The 26,074-nt window shown below is 41.8% G+C and overlaps 1 protein-coding gene across 3 annotated transcripts in view; it reads right to left on the bottom strand.

Moving 5' to 3' along the window:
* DAAM1 (dishevelled associated activator of morphogenesis 1) overlaps window positions 1-26,074 on the bottom strand; it is a 175,201-nt gene that overhangs the window by 72,061 nt on the left and 77,066 nt on the right. For all 3 annotated transcript variants that reach the window (XM_057544132.1, XM_057544134.1, XM_057544133.1), the window contains exon 3: window positions 22,201-22,290. In XM_057544132.1, the coding sequence (XP_057400115.1) occupies window positions 22,201-22,290 (90 nt within the window). The remainder of the gene's footprint in view (window positions 1-22,200; window positions 22,291-26,074) is intronic.

The following is a 26,074-nucleotide window of genomic DNA, read 5'->3' as shown; positions in this document are numbered from 1 at the left end:
AACCCTCTCTCTAGACTTTCTGTGGGAACTCTCCTGCCCCTCTATCAACACCTCATCTATCTTTGTAATGTGTGCATGCAGACAGCACTTAAGAAGCTTTTCCCTAACCTGTTCTCCCGTTCTGTTATACACCTCATGTTATCGGCTGTCTTCATGGGGATTTCTCAAGAGCCCCTGAAGATGAGCCCATAGCACTGACCAGCTGTGGACACTGAAACTGTAAACAAAACCCTCCCTAAACCATACACATCTAACCCTACTTTTGGCTACCTATTTCAGTGATTCCATTAGAACTTTTCTCTGATAAGCAAGAATATTGCCTTCATTCTGTTCTTTTAAAAAGTTGCTTTTCCCCTCTCTTTTAAAACAGATTGTAGGTAAGCCTTAAAGACACCTAGAGAAGGTTGTCCTATGGGAATACAAGTTCTAGCAATCACATTAAATGCTCTTTTCGTTCTACCTACAGAATGGATAATTCATATTAATATCTAGTTTTGTTTCTTCTTGAAATGTAATAAGCATTTAAGATATATGCCTATCTTTAGAGGGTCTATTAGATTAATTAGAATTGAATTGATATAAACATTTTATGTTATTAAATTCTCCACTGATAACTGGTTTTTGAGAATATGTGTAAACATCACTTATATTCAGAGAGATGGTATGATGGAAAAATGACCAGATAGGCCACGCAAAGATGAGGTTCCAGAACTTACTTGTTGGTTTATTCAATCAGCATCTCTTGCTAAGCTTGAATATCTTTGGGCCTTGTTTTTCTTCTGTTCAAAATAAGAGGTGAGACTAGACCATTTCTAAAGTCCCTACAAGCTCTAAGAGTCTACATGCCTCTAATAGTGAGATGCCATGGAAAACACAGTTTGTTACTATATTTAGTTTGAGGGCCCAATTTCTAAAATCAGTAATTAAAAAAAAAAATTATGTTGTTCGGTGACTAAGTTACAAAACCCTTAACTTTCAACAGCTAATTCCTTTACAAGGTAATTAGAGGGGGAAAAAAACTCCTCAACGTTAATTATTTTATTATTTCTCTAATCCAACTCATCCTGTTTTCTTAGTAGCTTGATAGTCATCAATAAGAGAGTATTCATGGACAAAATTTCCTGCTGGATGGGCACTTTGACACTGCCTTTGCTTTCAACCTGCACTGACTACAGCTTTAACCTCTTTTCTTGGTTTTCCACTTTGCTCCTACAATCTCAAACTCTGAAAAAACAAAACAACAAAACAACAAAACTCTTTGCTAGTAAGGGAACTTGTACAGTGCAAGGGACCTTCAAGAATGTTGAATTTTTTTTTTGTTTTTGTTTTTTTAAATCAGGGTCTAATCAACCAACTCATTTAGAAGGTAAAGAAATAGACAGTCTATTTCTAACCTCACTTCATTTCCGACTGACACATTATTCACTCCATATCTCTGGTCAGTGGCTACTAAAAAAAAAATCCAAGAGATCCTCCCCCATTCTCTTTAAATGTTCGACAGTACATTTGTTTTTCTCAGCATCAGTTTGCCCATAAGAATAAATTTTGCATTATTCATTTGTTTGCACTCTTCCTGAAGTAAGCATTCACAGCCCTATCCCAGACTTCTGTCTCTCGCTTCACTATCCTCTCTCTTTCAATCCAAGCTGACTGTGTTCCACTTCTTCTACCACCATCAACAGACAGGCATTTGAATCCTCAGCTACTCACTACCTTAAGTGACTTCTAGGCAGGCAAGGTAAGAAACCTCTGCATGTGACTCAGTTTTAGTTTCCTTTTCTGTAAAAGGGGTGCCTACCTCATAGGGTCATTGTGAGGATTTAATAAGTTAATACAAGTAAATAAAGCTCTGGGAACAGTACACACAGAAGTGCTCAATAAATGTTAGCTAGGATGATAATGATACCCTTTAAGGATCTCCAGCTATGGCTATTCTAAGTCCTTGTTACTAGGACTGAAAAAATTGGAGCAGTTTGGAGGTAAATTTTGTCAGTAATTGTTCACATTTAAAACACACACAGGCTTTGTCAGTCTACTTTCAGGAATTTAGCCCATGATTACACTTGCACAGATACACATTACAAAGATTTGTTTCACTGCAGTGCTGTTTGAATTAGCATATAATAAAGTTAACAAGTATATGGAAAGGGGAATGGTTGAATAAACTACTTTGTAGCAGTAGCAAAGAATGAAGTAGAGTTGTGTAATGATATTAAAAATGACCAAGTATATTATGAAGGGAAAAAAATGCTTCAAAATATTATTTTCCATCTATAGAAAAAATATGTACACTACAGACAAACATTTCTGGAAACAGACATAATAAAATTTAACAGTGGCTACCCCCTGGGTAGCAGTAGGAAAAGTCTTTTACTTATAAACTTCTGTATGATTCAAACTGTCATTTTACCAAGAACATGCACTATTTTCACAATTAAAATAGAAGTAAGTTTGAAAGCATTACGTGTTCCGTTAGGACAAGAGCTTTGCTTTTTCTAATGTTCTGTGTGACATGAACAACATCAGGTCGAGACCCTGCAACATTTGCGGTGTTTCTGTTCTCTATCCCTGGGACACCCCTCTGCTCCCTACAGCAAATTATTTTAAAACATTTCTCTAATTATCTTCTCTTACTGGATTTTCTATTTCTAAAACAGACTATTAACCCTAATATCAGCTGTTTATGCAGACAAAGAAATTGAATGATCTGGGCTAATATTTATGTACCCAAAGCAGGCTAACATTTTCTAAAATTTCCACACTTACATATTTGTGTTGCAAACAATTTCTTGGTAGCAGCTGAAGACTTTCAGTGACATAAGTGGGTCTCAAAGTGCAGTTTAAACATTAAGTCCTTTTTTTAAATAATTAATTAATTAATTAATTTTTAAATTTATGGCTGTGTTGGGTCTTCATTTCTGTGCGAGGGCTTTCTCTAGTTGTGGCAAGCGGGGGCCACTCTTCATTGTGGTGCGCGGGTCTCTCACTATCGCGGCCTCTCCTGTTGCGGAGCACAGGCTCCAGAAGCACAGGCTCAGTAGTTGTGGCTCACGGGCCCAGCTGCTCCGTGGCATGTGGGATCTTCCCAGACCAGGGCTCGAACCCGTGTCCCCTGCATTGGCAGGCAGATTCTCAACCACTGCGCCACCAGGAAGCCCCTAAACATTAAGTCTTAATGTAAAGAATACTTCTTTTGAAATTACCACAGGGAAAATTTCCAGTAGGATCAAGTAATAATATGTAAGACCTGGTACAGTTTTTCTTTAGTGTAAGATGCTCTTAGAAGGCCCAAAATAGGCTGTGCAAAGGTCAATCAATTGTAAAGGACACGTTCTGTGGTTGTTCACTAGACCACAAATCACAGGCAGAAGCAACATGCACTTGGCCAACAAAAGCCATAAATATCCATTCAGTTACAAACCCATGAGGTTCTTAGATAATACTTGTTAGGAAATAAAGACATTATTTAACCGTCTAGATCGGCTAAAAATCTTCCATAGCGATATATAATAGTACCATTAACTCAAAAACAGTAGAGACAAACTAAGGTTTAATTAAATGAATTTCAACAGCAGAAAGGTACTATTTCAGTATGATACAAAGTAAACTTCATTCTGATAATGTTCATTACAGGACAAAGGCAACTAAACACTAATAAAAACCTGTTCCATTTTTAAAGAAGATTCTCTTAGAAAACATGTTAACTATGATCATATAGGCTCAAGAAATGCTACACCTTGTTAATGATCAAAATAGTCACCTGTTGCATTAAACTGTCATTCATATTCTGGATTTCATGGGTTCAGCCCCATATACTAATGAACACAACAGATGTTACATTAATTCACTCTATACCTAGAATTTTTATAGAATACTAGGCAGAAAGGGCCAGACAGGTCAAAATATTTTATTCTATTAGGTATGTCTCCATGATGCGTGTGGCATCTAATAAACTCAAGTGAATGATAGGAAACGGATGACAATGTGGGTGAGACCAGGTCCAAGGAACAGGGAAGGAAGAGCAGGTAGGATGGAAGATGGAAAAATATTTTGCAGAAGGCCTTGCTAATGACTTCTGCTAACTTTCCCTTTTAGCTCAATAGTAGTATAATTAGCATCTTCTTGAAAGATGGCCATGATGAAGTATGGTACAGCCAGCTTCTTCTGTAAAGGGCCTGATCATACATATTTTAGGCTTTGTAGACCACAGTCTGTTGCAACTACTCAGTTCAACTCTGCCCTTGTACAGCGTGAAAGCAGCTATAGATAACACTTAAAGAGTGAGCCCTGCCATGTTTCAGTAACACTTTATTTACAAAAACAGGTTATTGGCCAGATTTGACCCACGAGCCATAGTTTGCCAAACCCTGTGCTATATTAAGCTTGGCTCTCAAGAGAGCGGGAGTACACCAAAATTCTTACTTGGTCACCAAATATTTTCCATGCTTTCTCCTCTCCTCAAAGCCACTCTATGTCCAATAGCCCCAGTTAAAAGTTAGGATGAGCACATAAGTGTGTGGAACTTGCCCAGTAATGTGCACTTTTGCAAGAGAAGGAGCAGGACCTGCCATGCCTGAAAAGTCTACCTTCTTACCAAGCTCGCTGCTTCCCGAAATCTCATTTTTAAAAACAGCATAGAATCATTAGGTCCTTTAAATCATGGTATTTGCCTCCAACTCTTTCCCTCTTGTTCTTCTTTCATCAGGAAGAGAAAACCCTGTAGGGTCCACAAACCTGAATTCCTGAGACAGTAGCTTTACTCAGTCCTTCCATCACGTACCTCTGACCCCTAGCAGTGGGCTGAAACCATATCCTATAACCGAAGTTTGCCAAAGGCAGGCAGTTGGTTTCAAAAAATACTTCCTATGTTGTCACATTTCAAGATAGTCATGTGGTTCCTGGGACTGCCAAGCCTGGTTACATTTTTTGGCCACTGCCACAATTACACATCAAATGCATCTGCTGCCCAAATCCGGTTGGGCCCACACAAGGACTGATTACAGAACAGCAGCTTCTGCATCTGCCAGGAAATCCAATACCTCCTCCTAAGCCTAGAATGTCAGTCATTTTCTGGAAAGACTGGAGGGTGACTTGAAATAACAATGGCTTTCACATTTAGCATTTAGAATCACAGAAGAAGAGCAAACTTCCTTCCCCATTTTTCCTAATGCTACAAAACATCTGTATGTTTTTAAGGCAAGCCATCACGGAATTATATAGCTAGGTCTTTGACCCTAGAGACACCCTAGTTTGAGTTTCTCCTCACAGGGATCCCTTCTAGAAGGTCACCGGCAGGTGATCGATCATATGTTCTCTGAAAGAAGGCTTCAAGGGTCCACAATTGTTTGGAACCAGCACTCTCACCGACTGTCAGAAAATTCACCTCATAACTGAATTGACAGATGTCTTCTTGTAACTTCTAGCACTTGTTGGCCTTAGTTTTGCCCTTGGGAACTACATGGAATAAGTCTAATTTCTCCTATGAACAATAACCCAGCAAATATAGAAATGATTTGAATAAAGCTATGATGTCCTCCCAAAGTCATCTCCTAACCAGGCCAAAAATTCTCCACTGACTGAATAGCAAATGTTTATCTTCCTCAATTCATAAATAAATCTCAAATTTTCCATAAGGTCATCACACCCTCATGTCTACTACTTGAAAAAATAACCCTAATACATCCATCTGAATTCCTATGAAAGGGCTCTTCTCACATGCTTGTCGGTGATGTTCAACTCTACATGGTCTCTACTGAGAGGGCACTGGGAAGATATCCGACCAGAATGTCTCTCCAAGGGCAAACAGAACAAGTTCTTGCTTTCCTGATGGTCCACAAAAAATAACATTTATGATTTAGAATAAAAGATACATGAAACAGAGGTCAACACGGATAGTCCTTGTTTTATCAAGCATACATATTTTAACAAAGTTAGACATAAACTCAATAGTAAAATTGGGTTTCTTACTCTAAGATTGAGGACACTATCTCTAAAACATAAATATAAGTTAACAGAAATGAAATAGAACCTAGGCTCACTAGCCGCAAGAAACTTTAGGGAAGCTTAGGCTCCTTTAGGGCACTGTTTTTCAGGTCTCTGGATTATACATCTGCTGTCCCTGTTCCCCGCCTGTACGTGCATCCCTTCAACATCATAGGAGCTTCTCCCATGTATGAAGCCTGACACCTCTTCTGACCTCCTGAGCTCTGCTTCTTCCCCTTCTTTGGTGGATGCAGACACAAAGTTCAGTAAAACTGATATACAATGCATGTTTTCTCATAGAGGGCTTCCCACTATCATACGCTGTACTCGTTTAAAATTTGATTAAAGATCTCAGATTACTTAAAATAAGGTAGCCCCTCTATCAGTTCTCCCTGAGTTAAAATTCTGTACTGATAAAGGATAATTTTTTTTAAAGGTAAAATCATGGCATGAACTCAGGTCAAAGATTTTGTTGAACTCATTAATAAATGAGAGAGAACCAGTAAGATGTTACAACAGGTTCAAAAGAAAATTCAAAGAGCAAAGATATGTATGAACATTGGTTTACAAATAGATGCAAAACTGGTCAATACGGCAATAATCAATTGCATCAGACACAAGTCACTTCAATGGACAAGAATCATCTGCGTTGCTCTCAGTTTTTTTAAAACAATTTGCAGATTTGTTAAATAGCTCAAAGATAGTGAAAAGTGGAGATCACTCTGAAGAGTGCTATAGACAGAACATTCAGCATTTTTTTCTGGCATTTCAATATAACTACAGTTTAGCAAAATAAAATATGTATGACTAGTACTGCCTGGTTGAAGAGGACGCAGTCTACAAAGGTGTTAAGGTGGAAGCCAAGCTGTATGACTAACACCTTGCACCAGACTCTCACACCTAAATTACACAAATGCTCAGGCTTGCCCAAAGCTCTTGCTGAAGAACACCTACCCCATCCTGACCACTTCACCTCAATTCTACCTGTTTCCGTTGCCTTGTCTAGTCTGTGTGGCATGGTTTCTATTCGTGCATCCCTGAGTCTCTGACTTGAAACCACTGAGACTATTCTACTCTATCCCCCTTATACCCACAGATGCACCTGGTCGTCTATCCTCCCCAGAAATTTGCTGGGCAAATAGCTGGAGTACTTCTAAGACACTTCTTGTACTGCTCACCAAAAAAAGCAGTGAACTCAGTGAGTTTAGACCCTCTCCCCACCTCCCCTAACCCCACCCCCAGCCAGAAAGAAAACTACACTTGACTACTGTTCCCTTAAAAAAAAAAAAAAATCAGGCTTGTGCTACTTCTCAGCCAGCTATCATTTTTGTTCACCCCAAAATCACCTACACCAGAAAAGCAAGAAAAGAGTGCCACTTTAAAGACATCTAGTCTCTCTGTGGGAACCCCAGCAGTGAAACAAAGAGTAACAATGTGACTCTGAGAGTAAAGAAGCCAGCTGCATTTCTTAAACAGCTCAGAGGCCCAGCCTGTTTCAACACCCTCTTCTTTCCTGAAAAAGCCTTGGCTGACTTTACAGAATTGAAATCTTAAAAGTCGTATGCTACAGGATCCTGGGGGAAAATGCATTTCATGTGCTAATATAGTTAAGAAAATAGACACAATCCTTACCTAGAACTAAAAGCTGAGACTTTACAGTCCACTTTCCAAACTACGAGACATTTATTTTATTTATTTTAATAAGTCACTTCTTTGGCAAAGCACTTCACGGCACGGAATATGACTGGAGCCTAAACATCTCAATCAGTGTAACTCCGACATCTGAAGCCAATTTTAGATGACAATTTCCCTTCATTTTCACGGCAAAGAAAAAGAAACAGGCTCCAATTATTGTTTTCAGAAATGATACAAGCCCACATCCCCCTGTTGCCTATGACACAAAGGTGTGTAATGACATAAAACAAATTACTTCTATGTAGCTTGTTAAGAGTCAAGTCTTTGACCCATGTGTCATCTGGGAGTGCTACAGACCCAGGTACAATTTAGTCCAGCTGGTTGGTAAATTAACATGTTTGGACACACATCGCTAAACCCTCACGCAGTGTGGAAATCCAATCAGTGGTGTCAATGGCCTTTGTTGCCTCACATCTTGCTACCAGATTTGCTACCAGACCAGCCTTTCAGAATGTTGTAAAGCGGGTTTTGATGTTCTGTAACCTGCTCTTGGGAAAACAATCAAAGTGTGTTTATGATTTGCAATATAATGCTTAACACGAGGCCATAAAGAGAGGACTTTGGAAAATAGTAATTAAACTATGAAGAGAATCAGGGGAAACAGTGAGCCCGTAAAGGCATATTCCATTCAGGGAAGCATTCTCAGGATGCCTGTGAAAAATGCTACGGCAGGGTTAACTGTCCCCTAGAAGGAGGGTCATAACCGTATTTCTGATTTTAAGCCATCGTTGGCTCTACAGAATACTACTGAATTAATGACAGCATTTTTTGGCAAAAGAAAGAAAAAAGAAAAGCATCAGTTGGAAGATGCCACTGTCTCAGAAATGTCTAAATGTGAGAACGTGGGGGAGTACATCTTAGAAACTGAGGAGACATAAACTGCTTTTCCTGACATACGGGGACAGATGAAAGGATGCCATCTTAAGACTGCTCCAGTCAAATGCTGTTCCATAGTGCACTGAAGAATAACAAGAGAATTTAAGACACTAATTTAAAGTTGGTATTCTTTGGTAGACTTTGTACTGTAACCCGTTTCTAGTTCCACACATTACTTGGTTCCCGGAGTGTAAGGAATCTGGAGAACTCTGCATAGAAGTTATTAGTGGCACATTCTAACTTACACTGGAAGCTCAAAGCTTCTTCCTACTTCCCAAAAGGGAGAGGCTCTGAAATGCACCAACCGTAATGTGGATTCAGTAACATTAGGTGTGCTAGAGCTATTAGTGAAAAGAATGAAATGAATATATATAGAACAAACTCAGGAAAAGTGGCTTTTTTCCTTCTTTGATCTCTCTTACAAAGTGGATACTTCCTTCTACTGATGTCTTTCATAAACCTATCTCCTGGAGATGGTGAAGTCAGGCAGGCTTTGGGTGGTCTTTTTATGAAAGTAAGTGCCATAGCATCTAGAGAATCTGAGAGGACCAGGGAGAGACGCAAAGGCAAGAAGCATGGAATGTGATACTTATGTACAACCATAATCTAGGCACAAGAGTAGCCTTCAAGGGCAAAGGAGGGTACATATCTGCTACAAATGCCACATTCTCCCACCATGTGTCAGGGCAGACAGTGCTATTCAATTACCACACTATCTGTACTGAGATCCTTCATAACCTCCAAATGCTTCTCACAGTGCTCCAGGCTTCAACCCCTACTTGTTTAGAGTTAGTAATCAACATAAATCTTTTTGCCATCTCTGCTTGGAGTTATTCATAGTGCACTCAGTTAACCAGGGAAGGAAGCCACAGTCCAAAGGAAAACTGAAACAAAGGATGTGCGTTGGTCTGGAGTGTCTCATGAGCTGCATGTCCCTGGGCTGGTGTTAACTGGGACAGGCAGCCAGTCCTGAATTCTCATATGTGAGCCACAGTGATACCCCTTTCCAGAGATATAGTGATAGCTGAGAACACTCATTTAATGTGCAATTCTACACCTGCAGACTGCAGAATTTTGGAAATGCAATGGAGCTGTGCCTATGGGCTTCGACACACAGGCAAGGGGCTCAAAGGGCCTCACATAGTTGCATTTGGAACCTTGGTCCACAATAGCACTGTTGACAAGTACTCTATGGCAAAGACTGAGAGCTCCGAGATTGTCATGTACTCCAAACTCTGCAATCAACACCTGATGGAATCTGTCCCGTAGCCGAGCTGTCAAAAGGAATCTGCTTAAGAATTAAGATTTGGAAGCCAAAGATAGCCGCTCTGCGGTAGCTGAGAACGACTGCCCTCCCAGGGCCTCCATTCAAACCCACAGCTCCAAGTCTCTTCCAGGGACTGGACCCGAAGCAGGAGTGTTCTCCCCACAGCGGGGCACCGATGCAGGCATGAGTGACAAGTACAGAGTGAACGCTGTGGTGTCTGCTTCTCTAGCCCCCATTCCAGAGGGGAAAATAGAGCTCCACGGGACACACAACCCTCATACTCCCCATGACTCTGTATTAATTGGTTTGTCCAACTAAGATAACTTACTTTGTCTCAGCTATATATTGCTTATTCATTTTTATTGTTCTTTGAAAGACTGTAAGTGAACGTAAAACACAGGGTCATTCTCTTCCACCCTCTTCCACCCTGGTGTTCCCTAATTAGAGGGAAAGCAAGGCCTTGGCTAAAGGGTGCTACTCACTGAAGAAATGCAAGTATGAGGAAGCACAAAAGAGAGGTGGCATCCACAAAGCAGATGCATGGAGGATGGACAGACAGTGAGTTACCCATCTCAGTTACTCAATATCTGAAGGAATCAAGGAGTACAAGAAAGGGGAGAGGCTTTCATAACTTGTATAAAGAGATGACTGAGATAAAGGTGCTCTGGTTAGAGGAGAAGAAAGAGACCAATTGTGTGCTTTCCCAGCCACCGCCAACATGCCTGTTTGTGCAGACGTGCCGATTCTGCACCTGCACTTTAGTCACCCACCAGGGAGGTGGCGGATACCTCAGAGGAACTTCCTGTGTTTGGTGATGGCATATATCAGTCAAAAGCTGGCTAAAGATGGAAACACAGTTTGCCTGGGTCTGGACCTGAGGGTGCAAAGAGGTCTAGAGGAGAGGAAGAGTGAACCACACACAGAGCAGTTTCCTTTGTAGACAAACCAAATAAACAGAATGCTGAGTGAATTGTCCATTTTTAGGTACTTGTAACATTTTGTACTTTGGGCCGGCTTTAAAGCTATTTGAATGGAATGCTTTCATTTTCTAAACCTTGGGTTTTTCTTTTTTAAATGAAATGTTTACTTCCTATTCCAGGAATTTTTACTTTAATTTGATTGGCTAAGGTATATGGGAGAAAACTGAAGAACTTTAATGACAGTGTCCTGTACCTGAAACATTCAAACTTACATAAAATGATTGATCAGGGCAACCAGACACTAGTTCCATCCCCTCAGACAATACCAAGCCCTCAGATGGTTGGCAACTAATTCACTGCAGGTATAAACTATTACAATGACTTTGGAGAGCAATTAAAGGTAAAAATGTTCAAACCAAATGACCCAGTAATTACATGTCTAGGTGCCTATCCTAGAGAAATTCTTGAACACATACACAAGGATGTTCACTGCAATTTTTTTTAAATAATGAAAACTTGGAAATAGACATTATCCAAAGGGGGGATAAAAATAATTAAACTGTGGCATGTTCATATAATGGAACATTATATCGTAGTTAAAATGAAGAGATACCATATATTGTCTATGAATATACACATTCAGAGTAAGATAATATATATATGGGCAAAGAAAAAAAACACATATCACCTTCAGAATAGAGGTCACCTTTTGGCTTCAACTATATTTATAATGTTTTATTTCTTTCTTAAAAATCCATGGTGAGTATGATAAAATGTTAGCATTTGTTAAATGTGGGCATTTCTTACATTCTGTACTTTTTTGTGTACATAAAAACTTCACACACAGAAAAAATAATCAACCAGGAAATACTAGTTTATTGCATGATTGAGTAGAAAGTTATCAGAAGTTTGTTAGTTTTCTTTTTTAGAAATTTTAGAGAATGCCAATTTATTGGAACCCAGAATGTCTGCTCTGGTAATTAGGTTTAAGACTCCTAACAAGAGCCGCCACTGTGAAAAACAGCATGGAGGCTTCTCAAAAAACTAAAAAGAGAAATACCATATGACCCAGCAATTCCACTCCTGGGTATATATCCAAAAAAACCAAAAACACTAATTTGAAAAGATACATGCACCCCAATGTTCATAGCCACATTATTTACAATTGCTAAGATACGGAAGCAACCCAAGTGTCCATTGACACATGAATGGATAAAGAAAATGTGGTACATATACACAATGGAATACTACTCAGCCATAAAAAAGAATGAAATTTTGCCATTTGCAGCAACATGGATGGACTTGGAGGGCATTATGCTAAGTGAAATAAGTCAGACAGAGAAGACAAATACTGTATGATATCACTTATACATGGAATCTAAAAAATACAACAAACTAGTGAATATAACAAAAAAGCAGCAGACTCACAGATAAAGAGAACAAATTAGTGGTTACCAGTGGGGAGAGGGGCCAGGTGGGGTAGGGGAGTAAGAGATACAAACTACTAGGTATAAAACAAGCTAAAAGGATATATTGCACAACACAGGGAATATAGCCAATATTTTATAATAACTATAAATGGAGTATAATCTTTAAAAATTTTGAATCACTATATTGTACACCTGTAACTTCTGTAGTATCGTACATCAACTATACTTCAATAAAAAGACTCCTAACAATAACAGTATCTGCAACTGTGTTGAAACGTTCTTTTATTATTTCCTCAACACTGACATTTTGTTTTTTTAGCTTAATTTCAGAAATCATACAGCTAGAATGCACTATTGGATTACAATGCTGCAACTCTGAACAAGTTTTGTTGCTGAGAAGAGAACCTGTAAACCCGGTTCATTTTGCCCTAGTAAGTTACTCATTTGTGAAAATTGACTTGTTTAATGGAACCTCTTGGTGTTGTGTCCTACAAAGGGACTTCCCCCCATTGCAAAAATAGCAGTTGCAATGTTTTCATCTAAAAATATTCTTTCATTGTCTTATTTTGAAAACTGAAGATATTTATCAACCACTTACCTTTCCTAGGCCACAAAGAAGGAATTTTAATGTTGTGTGCAAACCCAATGAAGTGAGCGTCTCCACAGGCTGCCGTGGGAAGCAGGGACTGAGTGCTGCGGTGGCACGTGGGTGAAAGGAAGAAAGAAGGGGACTGGAGTCTGACTTCCTCTTGGCCTCCATCGTCCAAGATGTAAATTAAGGGTGCTCCTGAAATCAGACTCAGAGCTCTACCCAGAAGTTAAGGGACTGCCCGTTGACTACCATTGCCCTAGAACTGTTGAATTAAATGGGGCCCCTTTTTTCTGATGCTCACAATAAAGACTTTCTTGGTTTCTTCCCTTATTTTACACAATGTATCCTCCCATCTTACTATTTCCACCTCTGAAATGTCCTGTGAACAACTAAGGGAGAGGTGCTTTTGAAATCCTCACTACTGTTCTGAGAAAACCAGGTATCATTATTTACCAATATGGAGCTGAATCCCAGGCTAGCATGAATGTGAACAAGCAGAAACTCAGTCCATACCACTGTTTCAATTATTGTCACCATCACTGACATTGCCAGTGATCACAGCTAACATTGACATGTCCCAAGTTCTCTGACAACTTCGAAATCATATTTTCTCAGTTTTCACAACAAGCTTACGAAATTGACCTCATTGTACAGACGAGAAGAGAGAAATGAGAGGGGTTAAGAAATACGTCCCAGGTCACACAGCTAGAGAATCAATGGGGTATCCTGCCTTCTCAGCTTACCCTTTGGATGGCCTTTGACTATGCAAAGTCTTTCTCATAGCTATTACTCGGCTTCTATTTATCTTAGAAAAAATAGTGTCAGACACATTATGCTACAGTTTAGAACAACTGTGAGGGATAAACATAATTTAGGAAACCTGAAGGCAGATCCATTAATGGAAAGACATTTGGAGACAATCCACCCCAAGGGGAGGTTCTCTCACTGGTAGTATGTCAAGCCTGAAAAACAGAGAACTCTACAGAACCAGAGTATAACACCCCAACAGAAGAATCCAGAAGATGTCCGCTCACTTCACCAAGCACCAAAGAAGAAAGGTAGATATGTTTTGGTTCATTCTATGGGCAAGTTTGCTCACTGCTTCTTCATTAATGAAGCTGAATCAACATTAATGAAAACACAAACTGTGAGTTCAGGACCACCTGGACACTCCATGGCAGGGGTGGCAGTAGGCACAGCTGGAATGATAGAATTGGTAACACTGGGAGGAAAAAATGCCCCCAAACTGGTATTATTAAACAAAGGGATTATAGGAAGAGGAGACAAATAAATATTCATGAACCAACTGCCCCCTTTTTTAAAAAAAATAAATTTATTTTACTTATTTATTTTTGGCTGCATTGGGTCTTCGTTGTTGCGCGCGGGCTTTCTCTAGGTGCGGCGAGCGGGGGCTACTCTTCGTTGCAGTGCGTGGGCTTCTTATTGCAGTGGCTTCTCTTGTTGTGGAGCACGGGCTCTAGAGTGCAGGCTCAGTAGTTGTGGCTCACGGGCTTAGCTGCTCTGCGGCATGTGGGGTCTTCCCGGACCAGGGCTCGAACCCGTGACCCCTGCATTGGCAGGCAGATTCTTAACCACTGCGCCACCAGGGAAGCCCCCAACTGCCATTTGTTGGGGTACAACTTTGGTTTAAGGGCTGCCAGAGGCAGAGAATCCTCGAATTTTGTACTCCAATTCTAAAATCTGGTGCTCATTTTGATAGTACTGGCTTTTGTAACAAAAAGAAAATAAAGACAGAAAATGGGTCACTGGCTATTAGATTATGCTACTTAGCAGGGAAAGGGCCATGAGAAACATGCCTTTAGTGGATTTCTGGGCAGAAAGCTGAGGCCATCTCATCAGGTCCAAGAATCACCAAGTTTTCACAGTTACTGCCTAAAGAGATCAATGGTATTGAAAAACTCTGGGTGGTTTACAGATTCACCTTTGTTTTAATCCTCCCAGGGAAGAGTAAATAGAGAAAGTAAAGGGCCCCTGAGCTAAAGAAAAAAAAAAAAAATGCTAGGGTTGTCTCTACAGCACAAGCACTGGTTGCATTTTAAATAATATTTATTTTTCCTCCTAATTTCAAAGAGCAATATGTGGTGGCTTTGTCATGTTCAAGTTGGCTAGGCTGAACCGACTTGCTTACATTCTTTCTTGTATCTTTCTGCGTAGGGTGAGCCACAAGAGACACTCAAGGGAGACGCGGAGGGTGGCAATGAAGCAGCAGCCATTTTGTAGTCCAGAGGCATTGTTCTTTATCTGCTGGGTCACCTCACTGGTGTGGAACAGCAGGCAGGTTTGCAACCGCTCCACCTTCCCCTGGATCCAGCTTCTCCTGGGCCAGGGTGTGTGTGTGTGTGTGTGTGTGTGTGTGTGTGTGTGTGTGTGTGTGTGTGTGTGTGTGTGTGTGTGTGTGTGTGTGTGTGTGTGTGTGTGTGTGTGTGTGTGTGTGTGTGTGTGTGTGTGTGTGTGTGTGTGTGTGTGTGTGTGTGTGTGTGTTGAGCTCCATGACTAATGGCTCAGGCTTCTGCAGGACACCCACTCCAGGGTCCGGCAGTGAGAACTACCACAGGCTTCAGTCTGTCCCTGTGGGCTCCAGCCTGTCCTTGCTCCATCCCCACTTTACATCCACCCTCCTTCCCAACTGCCTACTCCAGGGACATGAAGCAAAGACAGCAGCTTTAGGGGGAGTGCTTAGCTAGCTTGCATGATTATATAAGGGTTAATCTCTTTGCTTTGTGTGTGTGTTTCCCCCAGTAGTCCTGCTTTTCTGACTGAAACTGACAGATATAAAATATACTCTACACATTTTTTTTAAAAGAGCAGTTTTATTTTTATAATCAGAAAAAAACAAAACAATCTTATCCCAAGGTAGGATGGAGAACAATGCACTGTGGAAAATTTGGGAAATATTTGTATAAAGAAAAAAATATAAACCACCCACAATCCCACCAAACAATGGTTTCTGTCTGCCTACTTCTATATCTACTCTTTGCAAACTCTTGATCGTACTGATTATACAGTTTTATATCTTTTTCTAAACCTTATCATTACATGCTGAGCAGTTTCCCATGTCATCAAAATTTCTTTGAAAGCATGACTTTTCAGTGGGAGCAAGATACTGTTATGGTTGTGCACGATAATACAACCATCCCCCTTTAAATTGTTTACCATCACTGGCTTTCAGAGACAACATTGCAAAGAACACCTCACACATAGTTCTTTGCCTGCATCTTTTATCATTTCCATGGGATCGACTCCTGGAAGACACATGTTTCAGGCTCTGGGTACGTATTATCAAATGGTTTTGGCCACCATCTTTAGGTCCATCAGCATCTCATACTTAGGCCAATGTTCAAAATATTTATCAACAGTGTAACACGGGCATCAATGAATCAGAACTAATGATGCAATATGGGAACAGCGTCCTGGCGTCCCCTGCTTGTCATGCCAGGAGTTAACCCTTGAGTCCCTGAATCATGAAGGAAGACTGGTGGGCCCTTGGGGGAAAGGTCAGATTGTCAGGGCAGATTTTATTGGGATGGCTTGAGGCAGCTGCTCTTTACCACTGGAATTGGCAATATTTTGACAGATACCACAGTTTCACTGGGGTATGCACACCCAGTGAACATACTCAGTTGGTGTTTTCACCTGACTTCTCTTCTCTGGGCTGAACAAACCTCAGTTATTTCAGTCTTCCCCTCAGTGTCTTCATGTTTCAAAAGTTTAAGCCTCTCTATAGATTTCCTAACAAGCCCTAGAAATTGTGTTTAGTAAAGATCAGATTACCCAACAGTCTAAACTTGACCTTTTAAGCACTGGCAAAAAGGAAAAAGAACAAAGTACAAATCAAGAGGGAAAGTGTACAGCACATGTGAACATAGCTCAGCTGCTGGAAAAGGAGCCTATTTCTAGATGATGGGATGAAAGCATGATGACAACAACAGGTCCCTACCTGGCATAACCCTGGGAGGGGTCAAAGTGGTGAAGGAACGAACTGCTGTCTCAAACACACACACACACACACCCCAAAGCTTGGAGGCTCCTTCCTCTGTGCCCCAGAGCCTGTCTGCTTACCCTAGTATGGAGCTCATGGAAAGACTTGTCAGTTATTTGATTTTATCTGCTTCCTCTACCTGGACCATCCACTCCAGGAAATTTGACTTACTTGTTTAATCATCCTCAGAATCTAGCCAATAGTCTGCCCCAGAGAAGGTCCTCAATACACGTCGGGGTGAATCACACACCAACTAGTCCTTTACCAACTGCATTGCTTCATTGACTGAAGCACCAGATCCGTAAAGCTTGTTGTTTTTCTACTGCTTCAATCTGGGATTAAACACACATCCTCATCTCTCACAGCCAGGGAACATGCAGACAAGGCAGCGAGTTTCAGAGCCTGGAGATACCCATTATCCTCCAGCTGTGCTTCCCTCATCTGTTCTTCAGAGAAGTAGAAGGGGAAAGACAGCCCGATCTCATTTCTAATCTTTTTTATGTCTGCCACATTCTGTAACCCCTTCGCACTTAGGAGCACAAAGGCCAACTGGAATCCATTATCAGGGTGAAAACTCAATGACAGGAGACCAAACCAGGTACTTCTAAAGAAGTCTAGAAATATATTTACGGATATCTAGTTTTCTAGATATCTAGAAATATAGTTACGGATATCTAGTTTTCTCCCTTTTACTGGCTCCCTCTCCCAAATCTCAACATCTAGCAAAGTGGGCACCTGAAAACCTAACGCTCACTCTATTGCCTATTCAAACAACTACAGTAACAAGGAAGAGGAGACCTAACTTCTCTTCCCTCTTCCCTTCCCATTAGGAGACTCTGAACAACCAGAGGATTAATGTATCAACATCCCACTTCCTTGTTGTTCAGATGGTTTGTTTGACAGTCGTGTAGAAGACCGATGGTTCCTTTTGTCTCTAATTCCACTACTTTAGCATATGTTCCTTTAAATCCCTGTTTCGATCAAACCACTTCCTCCCCATGCTCCAAACACAGGAGGGCCTCGACTCTCCAGGATCTAAAAGATCCTGATGACCATTCACCATACATCTTTTTGTGTTTGTGGTGAAGGAGAATTCCTTCTTGTGGAGAGGAGTGGGGAGGTGATCCAATTAGGATATGCGAACCAAATAAAGGGAGTGAATGAAAGGTATCAGGAGAATTTTCAGCCACTTTTCCTAGATGTCTTCAGAACATGCCTATCACCAGATCAGCACTTCCCACAAAGCTTAACGGCTCAACTGCAGCCAGGTTAGACAAGATTCTAGAGTGATTTAATTAAACTAGGGTCAAACTCAGCAGCAGAGTAAAAACTCACCTTCTCCAAAGTAGACCTCAAAAGATACAGAAATGGGGACTTCCCTGGTGGTACAGTGGTTAAGACTCCGTGCTCCCAATGCAGGGGGCCCGGGTTCGATCGCTGGTCTGGGAACTAGATCCCACATGTATGCCGCAACTAAGAGTTCGCAGGCCACAACTAAGGAGCCCGCCTGCCGCAACTAAGGAGCCTGCGAGCCACAACTAGACCTGATGCAACGAAATAAATAAATATATATATAAAAGATACAGAAATGTAATATGGAGAATCTAGAGCCATTTACTTAAGCCTTGGCTTAGGGATCAGAAATGGAAGGAGGAAAAATTAGGTGCAGTCATCAAATTCTGATCTTTGCCTCAAATATCTGATGTTACTACAGCTAACAGCTTCTAACCCCATTCACTGACTTTGTGAACTCTGAAGCTCATGGAGGGGGAACAAGTATTTTCTGGACATTTACAAGGACTGGTTAAGTGACACAACTATTGCAACTGCTCCTGTGAAGAAGTGTGATTAAAGAAGCTTTCTGCCTGTGCTGATAAGATTGCTGTTGCCATAATATAGCTCGTATGCTATCTTAGTTTCTCCTCTCTGAAGACCTACTCTTTACTTTTCCCAGGGTTTAAAAATCATGTTAACAATAAGCAAATACAGCATGGCCAGATGCCTTTCGTGGTCAGATGGTTCATTGTTTAAAAGGCTTCAGTTTAAAATCCAAAAGATTGTTAACAGATGCAGTTTCTGGCTGAAGACTGGGAAAAACCTCACTTAAACAAAAGAGCATGTTGTGATTGGAACTAAAAAGGGAATTACCTTTAAAGATAAGAACCACAAACATTTCCTATTTGAAAATACCCCCAGCCCCACCAACAGAACCTTTTTTTGGACCTTTCGTAAAAGTTGAAAAAATTGACAGCGGATGGCTGCATAGGACGAACCACGGCTGACCAACCAGCTCAGTCATTTTTACAGATTTGTTTGGACTTTCAAGGCTGCGACATCCATCTCCTGCTCTCCCCCGGATTACTCAATTAGGCAAAATTCCAATTAATTTCTTTCCAATTCTTTTAGCCCCAGAAATACTTTTGCAGTTTTCATTTTGGCTCTGGAAATGGGTTTTCAACCAGAGGACTCAGATAGAGCCGTTTGAGAAATGAACACAGAGCTTGATAAGCAGATAGCCACTGCTGGGACTCAAGTCTCTATTGGATGGAAAAGAGCCACTTGGCCAAGGAAGGCCTGGCCCCATCTTCAGTTCCCAGTCCCGTTTGTCTCCACAACTGCTGTGCACTTTTACACAGAAAGCCTGCTTTTCACCAACTCTGTTTCTGTTGGCGTTCGTGGGCCCTTACTCTATGGCTTCACTATGTGTGAGAACATCTACGATGCCCTGGGTTCTAATCTTGAAAGATGGAAAGTCTGAAGGAGCCATAGGGGTGTAGCTTTCCCTCGGCCTGAGAAATAGATGTGGTCAGGCTTGCTGGTGACATGTCTGATTTGAAAAGGTTACTCAAGAGATGGTCCAAGGAAAACAGTCTGTTCTCGGTGTCAAGGACGGTCACCATGGGTTTCCTTCAGAGAATGGGCAACCTGTCCCGAAGGAGATCACCTTCTCAGAAGAAACGCAAACATCGTGCCCTTTTTGTGCTTAGGGTTTTGTGTTCTCTTATTCATTGTGCTATTTCCCGATTTACCACGGGGCCCCAAAAGGTCAGTTTCAGACCAAAGGCACAGCATAGTTTTAACAGGCTGAGAAGCTCTAATCAAGAAAATCCTTAGTCAAGCCATTTTAATGTGAGGCAGATCTATAAACCCATGGGATTCCCCAAAGAGTTAAGACGGCTTTCCCACTCAGCTACACCCTGCTAAGTCATAAAAGGAATCCAGCTGGAATGAAGCTAGCAGGAGAACTGCATTTCCAAAGATCTGTGCAATCCGGCCAGGTACTCGCAGGAAGAGCCCATCTGTCAGGAAATGGGATTTTGAGGCCAGTGGCCACAACCATATCCATCCTCCTACAAAAAGCCAACCTGCCACGCACACAGGAGACAAAGTTTGCAAGGGGATTTGATAGGCCTGGAAATTGAAAAATGAGCAGCAGCTGTGAGCCTGAGGTCATTACTATCCTCCAGGGTTTGCCTTTTCTAATCTAAGGGGCAGTAGTTTCCATGATTAACTTTCAATTGCCGTCAAGGGTGTAATAAAATCTGGGAAAGAAGAAAACTTTCCCTTCGGTAAGCTGCTCCCATTTTCCTGCCCTTTCCTTTCCTCTAGTGCATATTCTCAATCTCCGCTTCATGTTGTTTCCTAATTTTGAGAAAAAAATCTGCGCTCGGATGAGCCAAAATAGACAATGTCCTGTGTGTACTCAGGCACTTAAGGACTTTTCTTTCCCAGTTCTAGGGGCCAGGTCTTGAAGACAGCTGCAGGAGAAGTTCTCTTATTTTCAAGACCATACACTACCATCACTTTCAGAACAGGACATGACACATTTTTATTTTCATTTTAACATTCTTTCATTTTAAAATCTGTTTCCTGAGCCACTGACCATCAGTTCCACAGAAGAGAGGTTTTCTAGGTGGTAAGATGTGCACAGAGAGAAAGAGGAGAAGAGGATATACTCATTCACAAACACATCTTACTGGTTACCACGGGGTTAGGAACCCTTAATGCTCCAACTTGACCTGATCTGATAGTGGCTCAGAAATCATCTTGAAAGGCTACAGCTGGACACATGTCTCAGCAAAGGCCCCCGGAACCAAACCCCACACATGGTTTTATCAATTACAATGGCTCAGGTGGAAAATTAAATGTGCTTTAGATTGTTTGAGAGTTAAGTATAACACTCATGACAACTCAGTGGTTCATTCATCCTACCTTTGCTTCCAAGTATCAGATGCCAGCGTTACAAAGGTTATAAAGCCTGGCGGGAAAGGGGCACACGCAGGCTCACTGCTGGAGAGATGCCCCCGGGCGGGGGGCATGCCAATTACACAAGGCGGCAAAGGGTGGGGGGCAGCCATGGGGGTAAATGGAGGTCCCCAAATGCATCCTAGTCCCCTAAGAAAAGGTTTCCCTGGCTGACACCGTGTCTTGACAAGATACTGGATTGTTATATTTTGTTCCTGTTTCCCTGCTTCCAGAGGTTAGTAATTGAGTGCCCACTCCTGTTGGAGAGGTAACATTTTTCTTAGGTGCTAGCCCTGCCCTTCCCACTTCCCCGTCTTGATTTAAGTCTCTCCTAGAACAGAAGGAAAAGTGGCAAAAGGTGGCCATGAACAGAACTGGTTCCAAAAATGGGTGAGAGAACAGTCTAAGAATTTGCCACAGGGCTTTAAAAGATGGCAGAGTGCGCTTTACCGAAGGAGATACAGTCCATAGGGTGATGCCTAGTGCTAGGCCAGGGAATAGTTAGGTGTTTTTGCTGCCCCCGATACCCTTTCTCTCCTCCTCCAAAGGTACTAGAACCCCCAGCTTTTATGTGCGGATGACTGCCCAGAATAAGACTGCATTCCTGGCAGGGGAGTGTGGCCATGTAGCTAACAGTGCGATGTGAGGGGAATTCAGGTCTGTAACTCCCGGATGTGGCCCTGAGAGTGGGGGCGTGGGGAGCCTGTGCCTCCCCCCTTTCCTCCACCCCTAGTCTGGAATGTGAAATGGCTGGAGAGCCACCCCACAGCACGAGGACGGGCCACACCTTAGAGATGGCGAAATGGAAAGCTGTTAGAAGGGAGTCACAGAGGGCTGTAAAGACTACAATTGTGAAACCACAGTGTTAGTTCTCACCTACCTACACACTAACTTCCATGTAAAGGACAAGGGACAAACACTTCAATCTTCTGTAAGCTGATGTTATTTTGGGTCTCATTTACACAGCGTTATGAATAATGGTGTGAGGTGCGGGGGTGCAATGAAGTGTTGATAAAAACAACATCCAAGGAGCTGGCCCTTTACGGCATGTACCACCGAGGCCACTACAGGACACATTCAATCTGGTTTTTACCTTATAAAGAGCTGCCTGAATTCTGGCGGTGAAATGGGAGAGCAAGGGGCATCCAAAATGATCATTTTCCAGTTAACCATAATCATAATGAATAGCTTACCTTTTTCTTGCTACAGTATATTTGCCATTTTTTCTCTGCTGGAAGTGCAAACATGGCTTCCCTGTGTTTGTCTGTGAGGTCAAGTTCATCCTGAGAAGAAAAATAATAATAATTATTTCACAGATTAAATGTTATTCCTATAAGGGAAGTTATCAGCATAATCAGGGTGAGAAAACAACACCAACACATATTTAAATGAACTTGGGAAAAACCAAGAAGCTAAGTATAGGTGTATGTTACCAGCACTAAGAAAGCAGGTCCTTGGCCTGGGGCTAGGCACCAAGCACAGTAAGAGGGACAGGCACAGCCCTACATTTACCGAAGGGTGGGGAAAGGGGGCTGAACACGGGCAGAACTGTTCTGGGCCACCTTGTACCGCTGCAGAGGGTCCATCGAGCATTAAAGGCCTTTAAAGCTCCAGAGGGTCCATCGAACATTAAAGGCCTTTAAAGCTCCAGAGCTTGGAAGGATTTAATCATATTGCAGAGGAGGGTTTGGTAAGGATGGCTCCACAAACACTGACTAGCGGGATGGGCCCTGAGGGACATGATGAGAGGGGTGGAGGGACAGAACCAAAGGCTGGGATATGGTAATGGATGGGAGTGTTTGCGGGGGACACTGACCAGCTTAGCTGAAGCACTGGGTTTATGCAAAGAATCATCAGATGAAAGGTTTGAGAGGTAAGGAGTGACTTGTTTGTGGAAAATCTTAAATGCCAGATTAAGGAGCTTATTTTCTTGACCGAGAAGAGCCACTGAAGGTTCTGAGCAAGGGAGTGACATCTGCATGCCCATAAGCATCACCAAAAGCATCATCAGTATTTATTAAGTACTTTAAGTGTCAAGCCTCGTGCAGGCATTTTCTCATTTAGCTCTCACAGCAACCCTAAGAGTTCCACTCATGATTACATCCTCGTTGTAATAATAATACCTGTTGTAATACAGCTGGGGGAAATTCTGGCAGAAGGTTGGGTAAGTAACCTCCTCAAAGACCACACACTTGGTAAATGACGGGGCTGGGGTTTCGGCCTGGAGCCATCTGACTCCAGAGCCCAGACTCAGCCTCTCAGATCAGTGTCTGGAACATTAATATTATAGTGGTGTGCAGCTTAGATTGGACACTAACAGAAGGCAATTTATGAGCATCCATAACTAATGAACAACAATGGGATAATCACTATAAAGTGCATAGAGAATAGTTCTTGGCATTTGATAACTCAATCCATGGTCAACATTATTATTGGTACTGAGCATCTGGTACATTTTTATCCCTATAGGGAAAGTTAAATCTAGTTAAGGGCAGCAGATTGATGGGTGTGAGACATATTTTAAATTGCTATAAATTAAGGCACAATAATAAGGTTCAACTATCTGAGGCATATAATGCCTTTGGGGTGTATCTGCAGCTCTGCCACTCGTGAACAACGGCCTCCCGTCTTATACTCCTACCTTCACTGGGTCATCAATTCCTATCATTTCTTCCTTGAAAAATCTCACAATTTTCCCTTTGTTTTGTTTCCAATGAAACTACCCAAACTTATGCCCTAATCACCTCTCCTCTGGCTCTGGCACCAGCCTTCCCACTGTTCCTCCTTGCCCTTCCCATCCTTCCTACAGCATGGCCACAGACGCATTACAGCAGCGGTTCTCAGACTTGAGTGAGCAACCGAATCACCTGGAAGGCTCCTTACATCACTGATCGCCCAGCGCTGAGGACTGAGCAGGTGGGAGTAAGTGCGAAATGTCATTAGTTCCACACTGCCTGCAAAATTAATTATACATCCCTCAGCCTGCCTTTTGAGGTCTTCTATTTATAACCCCAACTTAATTTACCAGGCTTGCTTCTGGTTATCCCCTTATGCCCTATCCTGTTAACACCTGCACCTCCAGGGCCTAGCCACGCAAGGTCTGACACATGCTGGCTGCCAGGGGAAATTCTTCATCTCATTAAGCCTCTGCTTCCTCGCCTCCAGGATGGGCGTGTCATTTCTCTGGCAGGGCCGGGTGAAGATTGGCAACATCAAATTACTACCTACTCAGCAGGTAGTAATGCCTGGCACAGGCAGGGGCAACCGTACTGCAGTTAGTTCTCTCATCATTTAAATACAAATCAGGGGCTACTTTCTTTTAAGAGCAAGGTAAACAGTTAAGTCACTAAAACACACACCCACACACTATTACACCCTAACCACAAGAAATTAGTTAAGAATTTCAACAATAGAAAACCAGGGAAGGAATGAAAAATATTTACAGAAAATTGCATTATAAGGGAACATGTTAAAAATGTTAAAATTTTGGCGTGCAACCGTTAATATGAGAATTATTTTTCTTCCTTTCTTCCTTTTTTTTTTTTTTAATAAGAGGCTCTTTTCTTTTTTTAAAAAAATGTTATTTATTTATGGCTGTGTTGGGTCTTCGTTTCTGTGCGAGGGCTTTCTCTAGTTGCGGCGAGCGGGGGCCACTCTTCATCGCGGTGCGCGGGCCTCTCACTATCGTGGCCTCTCTTGTTGCGGAGCACAGGCTCCAGACGCGCAGGCTCAGTAATTGTGGCTCACGGGCCCAGTTGCTCCACGGCATGTGGGATCTTCCCAGACCAGGGCTCGAACCCGTGTCCCCTGCATTGGCAGGCAGATTCTCAACCACTGCGCCACCAGGGAAGCCCCCTTTCTTACTTTTTTAATTTCCTGTAAGTTACACCTGCTCTCACCTATTAATGAATGGGGGGAAAATGGTGACATAAATCACTTCCCAACAATTAGGGTTTTCTGGGGGTGGGGGTCAGGTCAGTTATTCAAAGAGCTTGATGATATGGTGCTTAATCTGGGGCAAAGGATTGTGATTGGTGAGAGAGAACAGTGCTATTAATACTGCATCCTTTACTACACTTCAGCACTGTGTTTTTCCTAACTGAACAGAGGTGTGAAGAAATGTGTAAATCCTAAAAACCTAGAAATTCACAGCAAAGAGGATTAATATTACCATATTTTGCTGTTAGAAACCTTCTGCTTCTGCTGAGACACAGAAATGAACAAGTTTGAATTGAGAGGACTCAGTTGAACTAGGACTTAAGGGCAGATGGTTCCATGCAAGGAGAGAATTTCCATAAAATAAAAAAATTAAAACCTGCTGTAGGTGCTCTGGATATAATTTGGGATTACAGTAAGAAAATGGGAAGGAATACATGGGTAGTGATAATAGTAATAGCTAACAATTATTAAGCACTTTCTGTGTGCTTAATAGTAGCATTTTATATGGATTAATCTAGTTTATCCTCACAATAATCCTATAAAGTGGGTAATATTACCCCACTTTCCAGGAAGCTGAATGAGAGAGATTAAATAGCCTGCTCAAGGTAACAAAGCTAGTAAATGGTGGAGGAGGAACTTGAGGCTAGACTGTCTGGGTCCAGAGCCATGTTCTTAACCACTAGCCTATTATTCTATTGATCATTCAACAGGTGGGTAGAACCATGACACTGATGCTAATAGGAAAATGCATCCGTGAGCTGCACTCACGGCCTGCTGGGCCTGCTGACTGTTCGCACGAAGAGGAGGATTTTGTTGTCAGACATCCCTGAGTTCCAGGTCTGGCTCTTATAGATTATGTAACCTTCAACAAGTGACTTAACCTCTGAACTTCAATTTCTTCACCTCAAAAATGAGAATAATATATATCTGATAGCCTTCTCTCAAGCAACCAAATTCATGCAACCAAAACATTTTTTGAGTGTCTACTAAATGTTAGGCATTGTAGATGCAGGGGGTAGAAAGGTATCACAGAGCTCATGTGCTCGAGGCGGCAGAAGGGAAATCAAATAATCACACAGTCCGAGGGACGATCACACGGAGATGAGCTGTGAGAACCCACTTACTGCG

This window comes from Balaenoptera acutorostrata, chromosome 3 (genome assembly GCF_949987535.1).
Source record: "Balaenoptera acutorostrata chromosome 3, mBalAcu1.1, whole genome shotgun sequence".
In the NCBI taxonomy this organism is placed as follows: domain Eukaryota; kingdom Metazoa; phylum Chordata; class Mammalia; order Artiodactyla; family Balaenopteridae; genus Balaenoptera; species Balaenoptera acutorostrata.
This window is presented reverse-complemented; position numbering and strand designations above follow the sequence as displayed.